The 21,873-nt window shown below is 42.8% G+C and overlaps 1 protein-coding gene across 1 annotated transcript; it reads left to right on the top strand.

Annotated features, from left to right (window-relative positions):
• The first annotated feature begins 888 nt into the window (after positions 1 to 888).
• LOC118431377 (leucine-rich repeat-containing protein 4B-like) lies at positions 889 to 13,787 on the top strand. The gene is made up of 2 exons (XM_035842526.1): positions 889 to 1,238; positions 10,926 to 13,787. Exon 2 carries the CDS (start codon positions 11,471 to 11,473, stop codon positions 13,295 to 13,297), a length of 1,827 nt encoding a protein of 608 aa, XP_035698419.1. The 5' UTR covers positions 889 to 1,238; positions 10,926 to 11,470; the 3' UTR covers positions 13,298 to 13,787.
• Positions 13,788 to 21,873: the final 8,086 nt, after the last annotated feature.

The raw sequence follows: 21,873 nt of genomic DNA, 5'->3' as shown, positions 1-21,873 counted from the left end.
ACTACCTTAAATGGCGACTGCCCTGTATCAGAGATTATTCGCCATTAAAAAAAAAAAAACTTAAGACGATTCAGCTGGATATGACATTTGGCAACATTAGCAGACTGAGGACGTGGATCCTTCGTTTGGCGTTGAAAAAATCATATCCAAGATATTGGAACAGCATTAAATATGTGTATCATATACAAATAGATGTAGCAAGACATTCTGATGAATCTCATAATCTAAAGTCCTTGTGTATCTCAAGCAATGTACTGGCCTGTGATCTGGCCTCTGATTCTCGCTGCGTTGTCGTTGGCTAGCAGTCATCCAATCAGACATTCCCCCCTCAGAAAAGTTACAAGCCAATCACATTGCCTCTTGATCATAAGCGGTAACGTGATTGGCTGGAAGCTTTTCCTACCACAACAGGAATGGGAGCATTCGATTAATGCAGTGAGAAGGACGACTCACAGGCCGGTACGTCAGGTCCATTGCTTTAGTCACATGGAAATCTGACGATTACTGACATTTTCTTACCACTGAGTATCAATAGCCGCCTATAACTGACCCACTGGGGGAAATGAACCAGTCGGACTAAAATATTCGCAATGGGGTAACCTTTTGGGCCACATCTCGCGCTGCTCTGGATGGTTTTCAACACGATTATTCTCTGGATGATATCAGATAAACCCCGCACTTCTTTGTAATTCATGCCACCACGCTACAGACATTTTCCAGTAAATGATAGGCCACTCAAGTCATGACAACGGGAGTCCGATAGCTGAGATCGATCAGCTAGGTTGATAGAAATAACCGGAAGCTATCCACGGTAGAAGCACTCAAACAAAGTGAGAAAACCGCCACTTAGAAGCAGGCTTGGCACAGTTCTCGCTAGCTGCACGCTCGCCTTTCTATAAAAGATCACACGAGGGAACATTTGTATTGAGAGCGCCCTCGCTGGCTACGCAGTCGTCTGGCGTGCAGGCTATTAGTACCGTGCTCCCGAACAACACAAGACGGACTGCATGTGCGCGGACCCAGCAGTCTTCAGAAGAAGAGTTGTGAGTCACACTCGAGGGCGCCTTTCAACCTAAGACATTACGTGTCTCCCTGTGTGGAGATGTATGCCTGTTGGGCTATCATCTGCCCATCAGGAGCGTGTATGGTGTAATGTGGGGACGCCTGTGTACCGGAACTCACAGCTGCAGGTGTGGTTTATATACGGCATGACTAGGAGTGTGTGCAGAGTTGCCAAGGTGGGTCAGCGCTGTGACTATGTGTCTGTGGTCATAGAATATCAGCTAGAACAGAACATGTACCATTCTACAGTAATGTTAGTGCCCACATATGTTAAAACGTGTGGCACACATATTCTTCTACCGAAGAGCAAGGTGTAAATGCACCGGCTTCAAGCGTGGGATTTAGAAGCAATACTTTTGTGTGGATTTAGCTACTGTAGCACTTTAGCTCTGTACAGTTTTCCTCTTCAATATCACTCGGCTTCGCTTTCATACGGCTATTGTTTTTCGAACGTGGCGGCAGATGGCTCATTTTAAGACCCTTATTGCATGTTCCTATGGCTCGGATGTACAGAATTATCATTGCCAATTTGATTAATGGCCTGGGAGTTATTGATTTAAAAAAATCTATTCATCAATTGTTGATCCACGGCGGCCCAAACCTGCATTGATTAATGAAAATATTAATCAGAGGGATGTCGCGTAGCGGGGTGGGGTTTGGGCTCAGTCCGGGAACGATTTCATTATTACTTCCATCTGTCATCACGGTGCCAACTCACGGGGACGTCTGACGTGAACGTTCATACTGTCTGCTGAAAGACTGTGCTGCAGACGTGAGTAGTTTCAATGTATCGCTGCGAGGTTTAACATTCGTCGTATAGGTCGTACGACGATTTTGCTGTCGTACTGTTTTAAAGCAGGCTGTGACAAGGCAGCATGGGTCTGCCATAGTATTTTGGACAACAAGACAGCTGAACTTTGTGCGACGCGTGCACGGCTATCTCAAGAGTTCCCTCAGTTGGCGATCGTGAGACGATCGTACGACGAAAGTGTCCAGGTCGTCAGTCGGTGTCCGTTGCATGTCGAAAATGCACCTGGACACCTGGTGTTCTGTCTGTCATCTATCTCGCCCCATCCATTCCAGTTCAATGGCCCCGGAGCGTGCTTTGATATCCCTCCAGTCTACGTGTGTGTGTGTTTGAGATTGTCTGCATCAGCGGACGGCCCACATTGAGCGTCCCGATAACTCCACTACCTGCGGTCTATAGCAGGTCCATATTTCACCACGCTACACGGCTGACATGTGCATTACTGCGTATAGTTGGGAAGTATTTCCCACCGATCGATCCTTCCAACATCCATATCCCGTAGTTTTTATTGAGCCTCCGCATGTGCTTCAACACAATCTTATCTTCATTAGGAAATGATTCATTGTTCATTTCCTTTGACCGGGAAACAATTTCTGGTTGAAAAATGGCTTTAATATTCAGGTAGCAAAGGTCTTGTCAATACAGCTGCACACTCTGTCGCAATAACTGTCAACGGAGCCCCGTAAAGTCTTATTTACGACGTATAACAAGCTCATTTTGTGGAATTTGTGAACACTTAAAGCTTTGATAATACAACCTGTATGTCATTTAGTGCTACACCTATCCACGGGTTCATATGTATGAACACAAACACGCAGCGCTTAACGGCCCCGCCTTGGCAGGGGAGGGGGTGCTTTACTTGTGTTAACTGTTTTGAATTTCAAGTTCCTGCTGTAAAATAGGATCACCGGTAAGCCGTGGCCCTCTACTATTGCCCCCCCCCCCCCGTGGCAAAATGTTAAGATCTTCGTTTCATCTTCAAGTTGCTGTGCCGTCACTGACAGCCAGAATGTGCTATGTTGAATGTCCATTCGCTTTACCTACAGGCTATATGCATGACACGTACGTATGTTGGTCGGGCCTTTGTCAATCATGGGACCGGGGCACACATAAATTTTTTATCACTTTCATTTCCTTCGCAAAGAAAGGTATGTTTTAGATGTCGCTTGTTTGTGTCTGTGTTCGTTTGTTTGTATGTTTCAGAATAGCATAAGTCAAGAAGCTGTAGATGGATCCGTGTAATACTTGGTAGGTGGGTAGGGAAAATCAAAGGTCGGCTTCGACAATGGGCCTCCTAGAGGCTTTTTACGATACTACAACAGACCTTGTTTTTGATCTGTTCTGGACTAAGATTTTTGAGTGATAAATAGCCTTTGTCCGCATTTTTAGCATCCATTGTATGAATATCTTTTAGTTGCAAGATGCTTATACATCTTGTCCTCTAAATCTTTTAAAGATGTTTTGTAACTGGGTCTTAACCTATCTATCATGCAGTGTTATATTTTCGTAACCATTTTAATTTTCTTCAGTGATGGTATCATTACGCATACGTGAAAAACAACAAGACAAACAAAGCATAAGAGGATTTGTTTTTTTATCCATGAAATTCACTGAACACTCTGTCAAGTCACTCGGCTGCAGGATGGTCGTAGTGAGGTCTCAGTCCTAGTAGAATGGGTGTGTAACTCAGATGCCAGAAGCAGTTATTATCATACTAGCCAGACGTGTATTACATTATATATTCCGCGATGGCTTCCTACGTAAGCATATATGATACATACGAGCAGACTTTTTGTGTAATGTAAGCAGACAACTTAGTTTCGTCGTGACGTCGTTCTCTGCTGTTATCGCTGTATGTCTCCATTCAGATGGATGTCTCATTTACCTCGTTACCTATCAAGTAGTCAGCCTTCTCATTCAGCTATTGTACTTACATCATATTTGCCGGAAATGATATAAAGCAGGGCACGTTTGGAACATTTGTTGACACAAAAGTTTATTAACTCTGCGACACGGCGATAACGCTATTACTAAACTTGTCGGTTAAGAAATTACTGTTACTGACATCAGAACGTATTTCCCGCTTAACGCGAATCGACGTGATAGAATACGGCTTTTACGTCGCGGTTTTATTTACGGTGGCTTTTCTGAAAAGGTTCTACACTCATTTTAAAAGCTATAACGTTGTATGTGTATGTCTGATGAACATTTTGTACGCCTAATATCTTAACACGAACCAAAGCGTGATCAATGCGTTAACTTCGGTTGAAATAACAGCGGCCATTGAAGATATTTGTTATACGTGTTACTTTTTGAAAGCAGAAGAGTCTATTTGTTAAATACCATGAAAAGAAAAAATGGTATTCAAGCATGCTTAAACCATGGCTAACGACGTTTACGTTTTTTTATTCTTTAATCATTTTATATGAGTGCGCAAATATGACCATTACGTGGTATTTTCGTATGCTTGGTTATATATATTTTTCCGTTTACAGTTACCTTTTAGCAGCATAAAGGCGTGTTGAAAACTTATCAAAATATTCTTAGCTATGTTTCAAGTTGACTTTAGTTGTGGCTTATTTCTGCTTTAATCATATTTTTGACTCATATACGTCTGTGAGTGCTGATGCCACATTGAAAGGTGCAAGTGCAAATCCTTACCTTCAGTTTTTGCAACTACAACTTAAAGACGTGGAAAATACGCATCAAAACACTCTTAAATTGAATTTAAAGTTGTCGTGTATGTCTGCTTTACGCATCTTTTGACTCAGATGCTTCTCTTTGTACTGTTGCCCCACTGGGAGCTCCAAGTACAGTTCTCACTGGTCTTAAGATAGAGATATCAGAATGGTCGCTGGATAGGTAAGATAACTCAGTGTCAAGATGATTGCACCGAGGATTATCACGATCCGTGAGTGGGACAGACAATTCACACCGGAACCACGGAGTCAACCAACTGAGTTCAAAATTACGGATCGATACTCATAATCCTTGATGTTCACACTGGGAACATAGAGGTAATGTCTTATCAACGTTCTCCACATGACCTAAGGTTAGATATATAGCATACTTGACAATATACAGCTTTTACAGCAGTCGGACATTGGACAAGAAAGATACAGGTGCACATAAACTACTCCATCGACAGTCGTTATCGTATGGAGTGTGACGAATAGTCAGGTTTGTGAAAAAAAATAATTTGACCTGATACTAGTAAAACAATATCGTTTTTCAAAACGGTAAAAGAAAAATAAGTTGAATTTGGAATTCCTGCGCGAGACAAATGAAAACATGTTCATTGTCGGTGCCACATCAATGTACATGTACGTAAGAAAAATGAATTATGTAGATTACGTCGGATGCATTACTTAAGTATGAAAACGAAAAGAGGACCCATGTACATTAACTTGCACGGCAAGGCTGTTTTCGTAATGAGTAAAGCACTATGTAATCAGCTTATGGGACACTAGTTTTCTCACTAAGCAAGGCAGAATAAGATATATCATGGTTTAACCGAAAATCTATTTCCATTTCTGAATTGTTGCTTTTGTTCAAATCTCATGATAATATATTACGACAGTATTGATTATTTCATGTACATGACATGATGGCTAACAACTTGAAAAAAATGATGACAGCTAACGATCTTGTAAAAGTTTTAAAATCTACCTGCCGGATTTGATTAACCCCCAGGGGGAAACGAATGGAGTAGAATAGACCAGGATTCTTAGCTTCCTGCCTCCATTGCTACTGTACAGAGTAGACACATTTCTGCTCTTTAACTAAGGCTACAGCAAGTAGAATTTATGGATGACATCAGCGCGCTCATTAATTTAGCCTGATTCAAAATGACGACAAATTACCAAAATGGGAACATGTGTTATGTTGTAGCCTAATTGTACCATATTTTGTCCCTTTAATTCTTGTTACAACGTTTACGGTGTCTACTTTGAAAATTTAGGCATCTTGTGTTTTTAACCCATCTTGCAATTGTTTTCCATCATTATTTGTGCAGTCTGCGGAGGATGTCAACCATAAAAGTTACATGCCATGGCCTAAATTAGGCAGGTAAACCTGAAGAGTCGCATATTAAATCTAGCCGCATACAGTGCCTTCAAAATTATCAGCGGATAGATACGCGATATATGCAGCAGAATAATACTGCAATAAGACCTACAGATGTGTGATTGATTACATGTGTTAGCAAGCTCCTAATGAAAAGAAGTTAATCTCTGGTTCAAATTAAAAGTAATATTTCAGATATCTTTATTCATTAGTAAACTTGATAGTCAAAGTTCCTTCTCTGCCATGGGCATTTGCAACGTTGACAGAACATACGCTAGGCCTCTTTGACTCAAAACAACGCCCAAAAGGCAAATTCCCTTATTCTTATGAGTTTTTGTTGCAATCACATACAGGCGGGTAAAAACCGCCCAAACAATTCATATGCTGTCGATGAGTGAATGTTTGAGGCGCTGTAATTAGAAGATTAAGCTCTGTGAAGGCTTCTGACACCTCGGAGGGTGCGGTTGAATACCAGATCGCTAACGGCAGTCTGATTCGGATCGTCCAACCGATAACACTGCATACCAACGGGCTGCTCTGAAAATAGACAAACGATTTCTTTGACCCGAAATCTTGGTTCTGCGATACGGAGAATGCTTCCCATCCATAAAACTTGCATCAGCCGTGATTGCCGTGCCTTTAGGGGCGATTCCTCACCATACATAACTCACCTTCTCCGTCCCCTCCAGCACCTAACAGACACAGGCCTGATGTACAGAGTGAAAAATGCGCTTCCTCAACTTCTTGTTATTGCTTGCAAGGCTCGACTGTAAAGTCAACGATCGGGGGCTTAGCCTTTGTGGCGTGAATTCTATTTCATATTCTCCCGTGTTGAATTGAAGTTAAATCCCTTACAAATGAGATGGAAACTGTGAGAAGACATAGCGGTGCTTCCCTGAGCCTGTTGGTTGTCAGAGGCTTTTGGTAGGTAAAGTTTTGTAAGGATTGTCAAAACACTTTGATCATGTAGTTACAAATATGGTTCAGACAGAATTTCTTATCGACGCTTTTTCTTCTTCGCATTAGATCTAGACATAATTTAAAAAACTGAAAGGAAATGGATAAAGAAGTACTGGAACATGTGTTGGAAGCGTCACTGGACACCTTTCTCAGATATGTATCTTCCTATTGCTTCCTAGCCCTCGGAAGTGAAGTCTCGATTCAATCAACTGATTATACTGTAGCCTGTGATGAACCAGAATCTCATCGAAAATCTCAGAGGATGGAGGTCGATGCGCGACTCTGTGGAAATGGTATGCAGAAACTTTGCGTGTACTTCACTGACACGTGTGCAGACACCTTTCAGTCAGTAATAAATACTAAGGGCAGGAAGTTGAAAAGTTTAGCTCCTAGATCTCACTGAGACGATGGGAGAAGACCTGGGAAAGAAAGCAGGTAGTATAGACAGTAAAAGGAGTAGCAGTGAGGCAGGAGGATACCCCCTGCAGTCCCCCTCACTAGTCTGTTACACGTTTTGCTCTCTGAAGTTGCCAACGGTTTTATGAACTGTATTTTTTGTGCAGAGTGTCATGTCCTTGTCTTTAATAGATTGGCGCACATGAACAATAGATTTCATATCAATGTTACAGTGGGATTACAAAGTAACGTTCACAGAACATACCAAAATATATTTGAAATAAGACTACGACTTGCAGCAGAAACGTTACGGGAAGACATTGCCATAAAACTATTCAATCTGCCTCGTGTTTTATACTTGAAGTCGTGGTTCCGTGTATTTAATATCATTCACGTCACAAGAGTCTAGATTAGATGATATCTCAGGTGGAAATGGCAATGGGAAATTATAGTTCTACTACACATGACGACTAGGCCTCCAGGGGATTAGTCAATGCATGGGATTATGGCCTACTATATTTTCTGTACATGCAGTTATTCTGCCTCCACCCCGGCGTCTTGCCAAAGATCTTCACTAGATATACTCCAGGGCCGTCAATGCAAGTTTTACCACTGCATATATATAACACCACTGTTGCAAAAGACTTACTGTAACATTTATGGCCGCACAGCAATAAATGTAAAATCTAGTGCTGGGTCCATGACGTGGATTTAACCTTCTTTTATGGTACCTATCCCTCGCACCAGATATAGTCCTTAAACTAATGGAACGCAATATAACAGTTCTTACACCAGCAAATAATATTTCTATCATACGTCAGTGGACGCAAAGGAAATTCGTCAAGATATCTATCTTAGGAGTCACTCGCATCTCTAAAAGGACATAGAAACCTCCTATGTAATGCGCGGGTGCTCTTACGGGAAGACGCTTTTTAAGAATAGTGAGGCAGTTATTCTAACCAGTTTTATGCTATATCCGGGCTACACACCACTTTTCAATTCATGTGCCTTTCTTTACACGTTCTTAAGAATTCCTGATGGATTAAGCGCAAAGTATTTCCAACATGCAGGATTGAGGAACAAAGGGGGTATGCTGAATAACTCTGGGCACCGTTGTGAACATCAATGGCACCGCTCTCACAAAAGGAAATTGTTATGATTAAAGTTAGCATATCCATCAAGGCAAGTCGGAAATGGACAGGTGTCCCGAGGGTGCCGTGTTATCTGGGCTTGTTCCACGCGCCGGAAAATGAATGTTGTGGGCCTTATCGGTGACGCGGGTCTTACAGTAACGACGTTGTGTCTGTCACATAAGCGCAGCATTTGCAGCGTGTCGCTCAACCTCTGGTAAATCACCGGAAGGTTTAAAAGGTAACGGAAGCTGCTCCCTTTTACAACGTTACAGAGGTCTATAGGCATGAGAGATGTTCTTGGTAAGAATAATGCATTCTATTAACACCACCGAAAATGGTATATCGTCCACTCTTCCTGTTACATGCTTAGAATACGTCTTAGACGTTTAAACCATAAACAAACAGTAGCCATGTTTCTTACTACATGTAAATAAGCATATATTGTGAATAATTTCTAACTACAGAATAGTTTTAAGCGTGTTCTATGCATGTCTATGTATTGATGATTACGTCTGAGTGTTAAAATGGGCTTCTCAATTCAGCTCATGACAGAGACAGAAGTTTTACCGAAACGAATAGTCACGCATATTGCCCTGAATATATTTGGACCATATAATACATTTGAGAATTCAATCAGTTCGATGATGTTTATTCAGTCCATTGATTCCTTGATTTATCTGTTCAAATGGTGACTCGTGCAGCAACAGGCAGTAACGTGCGCATAGTCAATTGCATGATTGTATAATTGCTTACAGACAATTGCACGCATAAAAGAAGACCAATATGAAGACAGAATATCAAAATCAATCATTATTAAGACAGTATATAACAGCTACACACGGCGTATGGATGCTACCGATGTGGCGAACTAAGAAACAACCTTATTGTCCAGTCTCGCCGTGCAGTACAGAAATGAGGTCAACTCCGTATTAGTCCGCCGTACGGTCTAGATGCCGTAGAGGTTTCAAACAGGCTGTGACAAAACCAACTTACGACAAAGATCAAAGGTAGACTTTTCTGTAACAAGTCAGTTTGAATTTTATACGATGTATGCACGACTATCCCAAGAATGGCCTCAGGTTGTGATCGTACGACGACCATACGACAAATGGGACCGTAGTAATGAGTTTCTGCTATCAGGAAGTTGATTGGATTGTGGACTTAGCTCTGTGATGTGGCACCGCTGGGTGATCTGACCCAGAAAACTGTTCTGCGGCGAGTTAATGACCTGGAATTGGGTTAACTATGTTACCGGTAGCTCAATATACATTAATTTATAACCATTTTAGAAAATAGGAATGCATGGTGCTTTGGTTGAGGTATATAGCAGGAAAGGAATGTCAATAGCCATTGTGAGTTGTTGAATACTCTCTCCTAGTTAGCTTCATTCCCTTATAGTAGATCCATTAGTTACCTTTACTAAGTTATCATCGGGGGGGGGGTCTTTTAAGATGAAGGAAACTCTGAAGGAAACGGAGTGTAAAGAATCAATATATTTCTGCACCATACGTCAGACTTTCCATTGCATTTTCCAAGCTGAAATATAGCATGTATGTTGTGATGGTGATATTCTTGTCTACAACTTCGTCAAAAATAAGTCTTCAGTTCACATTTCTCCCTTATATGGTCAGATATATGCCCATCAAAGTACCAGAGTACGTCCTTTGCACAATCACTGTGATTTCAGCACCAAGGCCGGTAAGCCTGTAGAAACATCGCCAGCCTGCCAGTCCATTTACTCAGCATCGTCTGTCTTTGGTTCTTAGGCTCGCACAAAGTCGCCTTGTTCTGACTGATAGGTCTGCTTTGCTCCACAATTTACTCAGTAACCACAATAGAGGCTCTCATGTAATGCAGCATATTATTTACAGTTCACTGACCTTCCATGAAGTGTGGTCCAATTTTCTCCCTGATGCCAGATGTGACATTTATTGTTAAATAGCTCGTGAGAAACAGCAAAGATTCACTACTGATCGTGCGCTCCATCCTTCTTGTATTGACTTTGAAATCCCGTTTCAAGGCTCTTTGCTTAAGGAAGAATACTATGGCCTTGCTATAGATTGGCAGGGGCTCGCCGTGCAGGTTGGACCCGCGCTTCAAAACAATATCAGTTTTGTTGTAAGTGTTGGGTATATAGTTAACGAAGCTGTGGTGCATGCATTCAAACAAAAAAATCATGGCTTGGCAAATGCGTGTATACATTTTCTCTTATTTTCATTTTTTCTGGTTCCTGACCAGGGGATCGAAACTAACAGTACTAGTGTTTTTTGTAAGTAAATTTAGTGCCCATCGGGGGGTTCGTATTCTCAACGTTAAACATATATCCTCCTACATATGTACTGATGCAAGAAACTTTGTTCGTTTTGACACGACGTGCGAACGTTTGAGACTATTACCCAAGGAATATGAAACTAGCCTTTTGACACCTAGCATACACTAGGCAGATTGAAGGTGCTATTTTTCCGTCAAGAATCTGACAATACTTTATCGTGTCTTTACAGAAAAGCTGTTTCAGCCGCCCGAGGCCGTCTACCTTCTCCTCGGTCTATCAAGGCGTCTGGGAGACTGCGCGGTAGCAGCAAGCTCCGGAGTACGGACGGGGAACTGAGATAGATGCTCATTGTCACTGATAAGGAAACAGCCGGGCGTGAAGGCCATCATTATCGGAGACAGACAACCTTTGGTAAATCCCGGCACAAAGATGGATATGCTGGGGAGGGGCCGAAATGGTGCGTGCCAAATCCTCAATATGTTCTGATATTAACGTGGACGTACCCGTACCGACGTCAAGGACAAATACTCTCCGGTCATCGGGGGACATATGAAAACAAGGAAAACTGAAGAGACGGGAAGGAGTTCTGACGTTATAAACTTCGGTGAAACTGTTGACGTCCTCTAGCTAAGAAGAAGAATACTTAGATTATAGAAGACGAAACACGTGATGTGTTTGGCATTAGACGTTTAGCAAAAAATGCGATGATGCACAAACTTTGCCTAGATGAAGATCTGACCTGGATGATCTGATCGCTACCTGCAAAACTCTAAGATGGTGTCCACGCTATCCTTACAGTCGTATAGCACGGTACGTGTGGTGTTGTTAGCCGTCTTGTGGCGATCTGTTGACCTTCTGCCGTGTCCAAAGTCGTGCTCTTGTGGCGGGACCTATAACAACCCGGACCACACCGTCTCCTGTAACAACAACGGCCTCGCCTCCATTCCTGACGGGGTTCCTGTGGGTGCAAACACCCTCAACTTACGTGGAAATCTGTTAGGAAGGCTCCACCCGGGCCCCTTCCGGCGGCTACATGATTTAAAGACCTTGGATCTGAGCGCGAACAAGATAAGGAATATCGCAGATGATACATTTGTAGGACTCCTGAGGCTTGAGACGCTAAATCTATCTGCGAATATGTTGACTTCTGTGTCCTCATCGCTATTCACGGGCTTGAGGAATCTGAGAACTCTTCTGCTGAGTAAAAACCCAATTGTCTGCATCGGAAAGGAAGCATTCTCTCCGATTCCATTTCTGAGATCTCTTGACTTGGAGAGGCTTACGCATCTCAGAGCGCTCTCAAGGAAAACGTTTGCGGGATTACACAGACTGATCAATCTGAACATGGTCGGCTCCAACCTCATGGCTGTGCCTTACATGCAATATCTGTACGGACTAGAAAAGCTGAATCTTTCTCAAAACAACTTAACCTTCATTACTGCAAGCGACTTCCGGGGACTTACGCATCTTAGGATACTGGTTTTGTCTTCAAACAGATTAACCCAGATTGAACAGAATTCTTTCGACGATTTAACAGCTTTATCGGAACTGAATCTTTCCAATAATTCGCTGAAAATCCTACCGTTTGGTTTATTTTCTGTAATGACATCCCTCACCAAGGTCAACTTGAGAGACAACCAATGGCATTGTACGTGCGAGATCACGTGGCTAGCTCGCTGGGCACGCGAGAACGTCCGAGAGAAGGAACGAGATTTGTGCGGGATGTGTACATATCCCGTGTCCATGCAATACACTTCGCTGTGTGAAGCCCCCCTCGACAAACTGAAGTGTCTTCCGCCGAAAATAATCGACCAGAGAGTCAGTGTAAATGTGACCACTGGTCAGACTGCCACGTTACGGTGTAGGGCCAGTCGCGAGGCGAATGTCGGTTGGATCACTCCCAATGGCACCAAAGTCAAACGTGGCTCCTTCAGGGTCAGAATCAAGTTGACACACGACAACACGCTGAATATCACCAACACATCCTCGGCCGATGCCGGAAGGTACCGCTGTGTGGCCAAAAATCAGGCCGGGGTTACCACACTGGACACCATACTGAACGTCACAGGGAGTATTCTCCCAATCGCTTCTGCTACGGAAATGCCAGTCGAAGAGGACTCGCTAGATGATCGCCTTGACCCGAGGATATGTACCGTCGATTCTAAGTTCTTCTCCACACTGGACGACATCGATCTTCAGAGTGACCAAAAATCGATCCCGCTTCCGTCTCCCACACGAGACAGTTCAGACAACAGGAGGACCGAGCCAACAGCGATAAACGTCAAAAACGCTTCAGTGTCAGGAAGCAGAGGTAGCATCATCAACTATTACAGAAAATACATCATAGCGTCAGTCGCCTCAGTCTTGTCGCTCGGAGTAATAGTTTTTATAACGTTCTGTTTGACAAAAAAGTGCTCTAAGTGGCGAAGGAAAAGAAAGATAGTTAGAGAGAGATGGGACCGGGCCAGAAAGACATGCGCACGAGGTCCCACGTGCTTGAAAGGAACCGAAAAAGACGAACCAAATGAACTCCCAGATGTGTACTCAGCTTGTAACGGTGGTGGCGTCTTGGCGTTCCCTATAGAAGAAACTATTGTCTGACAAATCTAACCCGTCATCACAGAATCTACTGTATCAATGAGTGCTGTAGCAAGGCGCTGCTACAGGCTCATACGTACCTCAGAGTTCTCCTAATTGTGTTGGACAATGCGTATCCATCTGCTATACGTATGCATAGCTTCATGTACAGACAAACCAGTACAGAACTGTGTTTTGCGTTGTTGTGATGTGTTATATAACATGTTAGACGTATGGTTTGAAAACTAGTGTGCACTTGCCGGTGGATTTGTATCGGTGGTTACCGTCGCAATATTGATACAGACTTTAACCGCATCCGGAGGTAATAAAAGAAAGGACTGGTTGCCAAAGGAAATGCTTTTGCTGATTCACAAAAGATATTGCAACAGATATATGCCGGCGACGGGTGATCTGAAACGCTATATACGTGACCGTATTACGTAATGCACAGTGGTCTTGACAACAGGTCTCTGCAGAATCCGGTGACGAAATAAACTAGAATATATTTCATAACTTAACGCCATCAGTATGGATATGTGTGAGTTTGTGTGCAATATACGATTCGCAATGATACGGCTGACATGCATCAACACTTCTTAACCAGGGGTGATTGATCGATCGATTGATTGATAAGAGCTAGAAAATTTATGAATGAAATCCTCCGGGAACCCCAAAAGTAAAGCTAAGGGCACAACCCGCCGTACGTGCAATATGTCCGCACGTTTTTTTTTAGCCACGTCCGCCACGTATTTCTGAAAACGTTTAGGCTGTACAGGGCAGGCGCGTCGCCCGTACTAGCACGTACGGGGGGGGGGGGGGGGGGGCAAATCCCCCCCCCGATGGCACACAAAGTTTATCCTGTACGTTAAGTTCTACGGCATGTCTGCGTGCTCCAAAATCCGTCGGATTCCCTACGAGTTTGTATGGAGGTGGTACTTATCACTTACGGAGCCCAAAAGATTGCCCACGATTTGGCGCGTAGACAGCACGTACTTGCACGTATGGCGGGTTGTGCCCTTAGCTTCATACAAGAGTACAGCAAATGATAGAGACCGCAAACAAGTAGCAAAATTTGGAGCATCAAAAAGTTAAGCCAACAAGTCCTTTATTCTTAGTGTACCCCAAAAGTGTCACATATAAATCTACACGTAATGCTGCCATACTAATGCTACTTTAATGCTACCATATATGTGTCGTTTTTATAACTGCACTCAAGGCTATCACACTGGTGCCACGTTTAAAAGTACATTCAAGGCTACAGCACAGTACACGGCATGTTTTCAAAGTTTCCAAAAAGGGTGCAGAATACTAGTATCTATTTTTATATCAATTTAGGCAACAATCAATGCGCGGATGGATGTCATTCATAAAGCTTCACATGCTGAGGCCTAACCATTGTCATGTGGGTACTTTTGTTGTTGCACAAACTAATGTTCGTGTGTGATGCTTTAATGGCTTTCCATCCGTAGCCCACCTGACTGTTCACTGACATTTGTGATGGCGTGACACATTAATACCGCTTTATTCGGGCACTATTACACTGCTCTGCCGCTTGAGTCCGACATTAAAACTAGCCCACATGGATTCCAGTAAAGCTTTCATACCAAAGCCATAGCTGAATGCACTGCCAACTTGCAAAGTCACGGTGAAAGCGTGCAATTATTTCCCGGACGACAACCGTGAAACTTGCTCAGTCCGCACAAAGCAATATTGGTCGGTACAAATCGCTACAGTGTTGACTCTGGCGCCAACCACACATAGTCTTTTCTCTGTCCATGCACATCAAATGGAATCAGAAAAAACATGTCATTGTGAACCAGAGCAATAACAGTAACTCTTAGCAAGTCCGCTTCCTTGCGACAATTCTACACCCGGCGTACTGAAAATTGGTAACTTCCAAAGGTAGTATTTCAGTAGGCTAATGCTTCGTTGCTTTATCCTATACCAGTAAACTGAAGTCATGGGATGTGCACTAAAGCAATTCTACTGCTAGTTTTATATTGCTCAGACTCGCTCTATCTACCAAGCACACACTTTTCTCAAACGTTGTACATTAAACTGTGGTCCCTCAGGGATTATGAAAAGTTTACGTGGCCCATGTGCCACCGAAATCACTTCCAACTCGTCACGCCTGCATGTAAGTATCAACTTTGAGAACAGGGAGGTGCCTCCCCGTGACAGGAGATATACGACTCTGGCTTAAAACCTGCAGTTTATGTGTTTTACTGGACGCTTAAGGGGATAGTAAGCTGAATCACTAATCCGTGATAAGTAAAGCTGTACATATCGGTTTTAAGAAAAGGATCACAAATAAATAATTCTAGTTCTGCAACCTGTCAAACTATTGAAATTTAAAATGTAGCTTGTATGTTATATAACGTTATGGATTTGAAATGATGGGTTGATGACCGTTGTCTTTCACTTCTGTGTGTCCTTTAGAGAGTATAACACGCATGACAAAAATAACAGTTATGTCGAACTTCAAACCAACAGCATACAAAGTAGAAGAGTGCAGTTTCCCGGCAGATGTAACGATGAAAATCACCAGCCAGCACCACAGGCAGTACTGTTGGACTTAATGACATGATTCAACAGCGGAGAAAAATTGCAGCGGCAATTCACGCACGGATCGGCACGGCTTTTAGAATTATCGGCACTTACAATTCTAGTGCAATCCCATCTGATAATAGGTTACGTGTTGTACTCTGCGCTTCCCGGCATGAGTCAAGTTTCCCCGCTGTGTAACAATTACCATGATTAAGTAACAGAGTGTACCGTCCATGAAGCATCGGGTTATACTTCAAGGAAAACCCTGGTTTAAGTGTTTGTGAGAGGACACGTACATGTATGTACCTATGGTGCACGTATAACTAATTTCCAGAACTCTCCTGTAGACGTTTCTACTGGCTATTCTGCTGCACTGGTTCCTATGGAAACTGTTTTTCGCATGTTGTCGCATGTTTCCTTTTTTCGTACTTTGCAAAACTCCAGTCTAGTGACGAAAAAGAGTTCGAAGACCACACCCAGGTAGAATATTCAGAGTTTGTTGTATGTCTTGTTTATTTGTAGTTTATAACTATGCAAATTTAAGGTTTGATCGATATGTGTCAAAGGATGACTTCCTGTCACTCTAGATCTGCGGTGAGCGTGATTTGCATATGGCAAGTGTGTAACTGTAAAATCACAGACTAAAAACCATACCTATCCATGAATCAGAATTCGAAGTCTCTATCATTGATGCCGTGAATTGGAACGTCTGTCAGAGGTCAGATAACAGTTGATAGATGACTAATTCTACCAACTCTGAACTCCACTTCCTGTCACTGCCGCAACTACTTTCCTCTGCCATTCACTTTGTCCTTTTCCATAGTGTATACATCGCTTGTGAGCCAACAGATACATAGCACAGTATGTCATGTATTCTCGTTGGTGGAATTTATTGGCATACATGTCTTCTGTACCTTCTAGCGTCTCAATCATCGTCCCAGGTCTGCTGTCACACGAACCTAGCGGAAACCAAAATGTCCCCAAGTGACAGTAAATGTATAGTCGGAGCCTTGAAACGTTGTATGTGATGCTTTAGAGAGGAAGAGCTTTCAACATGGCCTGCGCCAATATACTTAATTTGTTGTGGCACTTCGGGGTACATAAATCTGTGCCTCCCCAACTGTGTAGTTTTCTGAGTCCAGCGGTACCACTTCGCTAGTACCTACACGACTTCTACAATAGTTTCCATTACATTATCAAGGCATTGCATGTTTTTGAGCAAACACACATCATCTTAAACAGATATTACACTCCTCCAATAACTGCATCATCAAACGTTTGTTGAAATCCGACACCTACTACAGAACCCACAACATATATGGTACATTTTGCAGCCAGTTTGTTTATACATATGCATGTTGGTATGTCCTTTTGTTGTATTTCTTAAATGTTTTATAGGTGTCATAGTTGAAATAAAGATACTTAGATGAAATAAAGACAGTCCAAATAGCTGTAGTATTGTCGTGTAGTGTTAAGTACTGCAGTAGAAAGAATTATCAAGATATTAAAAGGCGTTCCGATATTCCATACCTGGAGAAGTTCACAGCAACGCGTGATCACGCTTCAGCACATGGTGGCTTAGGCGAGGCACTAGTAGAAGTGGAAAACTCCCTGTTCTCTTGCCGTTCGTGGTATACTACTCACGTGTCTTTCTTAAGTAATCAGGCGGCACTTTATCTTAATTTTGTGCTTTGTGCAAGATCTACGCCGTAAAGGTTTCAATTCCACCTGAGCGCGATAAACGTGCCGAATGTACGCGAGCTGTAATTACAGCGAGATAAGCCGCCATCATTGTTCATGTATGAACAGAAGCTAATGAGTGCTATTTTCATGCTAGCGCTTGTATCTGGATTCATGAATATCAAAGTCTCTCTGCTTCCTTAACAAGGGTTACTGATAAATGTGAATATGAAATATTGATAACGAATATTTCTGAAAGATTTTCTCCCGTAATGCCAAGTAAGGTAATGGAATATAAGTTTAGATTTCACCGAGGTTGTTCTAGTTTCTATTCTATACCTTGTGGCGTCATGTGAGGGTAATGGTTAGGGTGTTGACCCAGAACTGTTCGCATTTAAAAAGAGTATGGCTTTCCACTACTCCCTGAGCAACAAGCCAGGGTAGGCGCTAGATTGAGAGTAGTCTGGAAATCGTTCTATTCTAACTACGGCTCTCTATTGTGATCGTATGTGACGTGTTTTCTGGGTTGGGAGAGGCACTTTACACGACTTTCCTCACTCCACTAAGGAGTAAAAAATACCCGGGTACCTGACTTCGGTTCAGAAGGTAAATGCGGTGGAAGGAGAGGGATTGCTCTGTATTCCAATACCTTGCCCTGCCCTTATGGTCCCAAAAGGGGCTATGGGACTGACGCCAAAGAAAAATCGTAAGAGGATTCACAAGGAGTTCAATAGGACTGGTCAAGCGGCTTTTGATGATATCTGGATCTGCCTCCTACTTTTGAAGTTTTTCAGTGGTAAAATCCTGATTATCAGGGACTGGCGCACTTCAAAAACTTGAAGGGTTGTTCTCAGCACTCTATCATATGTCTATTGCCAATGGAAATCCTTTACATGCGGGAAGGCAATTTCACCACGCAGATTTAACGATTCCCAACCATTCTCCAACGTATAATTGTAGTACCATTAGTCTAAATCGCATGGCCCGACCCGGGAAATAAATATCCTGTACCGCTGATATTCACCACAATCACTCCAAGCGCAATTTTATGTAATAATAAGCTTGGTGAGGCTGTTTCCGATTGTAGTCATGTTTCTCGAATTTTATTGACGTCTCCGTAACGCCTACTGTGTGAAAGTAGCGCAATAATGCAAGGTATCTGCATCACTCGATATCACATCGATATTAGGGCATATTTTCTTTGTATTTAAAAGATGTCATAGACGGCGTTAACTTTTAACTAAAATTATGTGCCTGAAACTGACCTCCTGTTCTCCCGGATGATTTAAATAAAAATACATTTTTGAAAAAAAAAAATCATTCTCACAATATGGAGAATATACAATGTCAGTGCACGTGTATCAGCGAGAGTCAAATGAAGACGACGTTTTAAGGTTAAAGCCCTCGTCACACATGGCCAACCATGGCCTCCCGAACTTCTCCAGACCAAGAGCGGGAGTTAGCCGTATGCTGGTTATCTGTGATTGGTGGTTGATCGGCCTGGTTGCCTTCTAGTCTTTAAAAGCCGCCTGTGGCAACCGACGAAGAATCGTGACAGATCAGAGAATGGAAAGCCACACTCTTTTTGAATGCGACCGGAGTGAGAGAGCCGGAGCTAGAATGGGATGAATTCCGCGCTACTTTCAACCCAGCGTCGACCTTGGTTGTGGGAGTGGTCGGGAAGGCTGTGAATACGTGACAGCTCAAGGCTGAGTCAGGATAGATTAGTCACGGACTACGTGAGGAGAGTTTTAGTTTTCTACTTGAGACACTCAATTTCTCTGGCAATAAATTCGAAAAAGGTAGTACTACTGTACGTGAAAAGTTGTATTATGAATATTAGAATATTCAAGTTGTGTTTTAGAGTAGTTTTGTCAGTATAGAGACAAGTCAATGATTCAGTGACGTGCAGTAATGCATTTTGGTGCTTCCTGTATACAAGGACGTTATATGACGTCATATAACGTCCTTGCTGTATACAAAGCTGATTTTTCACAGAGAAATTGGCTCAAAGCGCTAATTTCCCGTTTTCTCTATCTACTATCTAAATGAACGGACGGGCTGAGGATTTCCATCGACATCAATACTCAGAATGCCGAAGAAGAAATATATGACTGTCTGGTGACCAACGGAAAATACGATGAAAAGGTTCAGAAGGACAACTTGGGAATTGGATAATGGAGTCAAGAAGACCTGGTAATGGGCGACGTCGCGTTTCAGGAACACATTTATGCCCATAGCCACAAATAAAGAAACTAAATGCATCATTCTAGACGGAAAGACGCCTCGTTAAAGTGCGTGACGAAAAAAGAATCTGCGATGAAAACAACACCCAAAGAAGTATATGTGACTCAGAACTCTGATGGATTGACATAGGGCAACTTCGAACGGCTTTTGTCATACATGCTGCTTGTTTGAAGACGAATCACCACTTGAATCCCTACAGAGCAGGCAATATTGGCGCCCTTATACCCGTTAAAAATCACGTCACATATGAGCTTGCTACGACTACTCCCCGACAAGCCAAGGTAGGCGCTAGATTGAGAGTCGTCTACAATCCGTTCTATTCTAGCTACGGCTCTCTATCGTGATCGTATCCAACTTTCCTGACTTTGATTTTTTTTAATTTGTAGTTGGTGACTTTTAAAAACTATTAGGTAACTTCTTGGACCAACTCCCAGCGACAGGTGATTTTGTACACGACTAGGTCCCAACCATGGTCTGGAGAAGTTCCAAAGACCATGGTCTGTTATGCTATGTGGGACGAGAGCTTGAGTGCTGAGGCCGTCGGACGTATTTACCAGACGGTATACGAGAGCATTGAACCCGAACCCCCCTCTTCAAGGCTTCGCTGAGCACGGGGGATGACTGCGTAATGTTATTATCTGGAGTTAGACGTTATCTGACTGACGAGCTCGGCACTGTGGCGGTCCCTGTGTAATTTCAGGGCAATGCACCTTTCTCTACAGGGGATACAGATATGGATCGACTTCCATAGGGGTGAACATAACACCGGCTTTACTCTACATCTGTCATTTTTCTGTAACTTGATGAAAGTATGTTATGCCTTAAGCGGGTATCTCACTGAAGTTGTGGCACACTGGCGGCGTCTCTGCGTCCTAAACTTAGTTGGATTTGTGTTATCATTGACTGCAATATGGACAAAATATACAAGTACAAACACAAGGAGTGAAAGATTCATTTCATATCGATGAAATTCGTTCAGCGATTTGTCACATAATTCTGCCGTAGCGAAGTTGCCAACTTGCCGCAGCTTCGGTAAGGTACCGCCTTAGTTTCCGATTAAGACCATTATAATCCATCACGAATATGAATAGCTGTGAATCCGTATCAAAATGATAGTTTATGGGGCTCAACATCATTCTGACGCAAAATACATAACTACAGCCGGTGAAGCTGAATGTAACCTATAGAACTCATAGACCACTGGGAAACAGACTTTTCGATGACAAATTTTCGTGGAGCTTACAATTGGGTCATCTGTTCCCTACAGTGCCAATTTTGTGCGGTAGCCTATCGTAATTCTATCACCGAATTGGTCAGGAATGATAGCGTTTCAATTAAACTAAGGCTAGAACTAACACCCTTCCTCGGGTGGAAAGGAACGTAGAACGTTAACAAAGCTATAACGAGATATAGTCAGTCGATGATTTGACAAAGCTAGGGCATATTCATCTAAGAGCTCACTCTCCAAAGAGGCACTACTGTAAAGTTATCTATTTTCGCGGGATTAAAAGTTAGCGGTAGGACAGGAAAGGAGGATTTCGCGGTGTTTTTTAACTTCGAGGTCGACACAATACTAAATTTTAAAGGCGTCATGATTTTGCGATTGTCTCATGAGGCACAGAGAATATTTCAAGATTTACAGTAGCTAGATCCCTCCTACATGTAGAAGACTACTTCGCTTAACCGACCCCCATCTTTTCTGTGTGCTGAGACGAGTTACCGCTGGAAGATTTGTTTGAAATTCTACTTGCCATGTCAGAGCGGTTTAAAGCAAATGGTATTTTGAGTGAAGCCTATATCTCAGTCCCGCAGGTAAGCGATGGCGACATTCTGCTAACGATCCCACACCAAAGACTGGCCTTGAACACGAGAACCAATTTGTGTGCGCGCGTACAGATAGCGGCCGCAGTGGGATAGGCATGAATTATACCCGTTTCGTCATTTCATCCGGTTCTAATTATAAACAGAAGAATGAAGCTAGGAGGGTTCCGTCAGGAATAATGAGGTTCATGGTCCCTTGTACGCATGCGCAATGAAATGCATAGTGGGTAATATATCAAGGTGATGGCCAAGGAGAAGTAAACAAAACACGTCCGGATGTATAAAGCACTGTCCAAACAACAGCT

The sequence above is a fragment of the Branchiostoma floridae genome, chromosome 2 (assembly GCF_000003815.2).
Source record: "Branchiostoma floridae strain S238N-H82 chromosome 2, Bfl_VNyyK, whole genome shotgun sequence".
Lineage (NCBI taxonomy): Eukaryota > Metazoa > Chordata > Leptocardii > Amphioxiformes > Branchiostomatidae > Branchiostoma > Branchiostoma floridae.
This window is presented reverse-complemented; position numbering and strand designations above follow the sequence as displayed.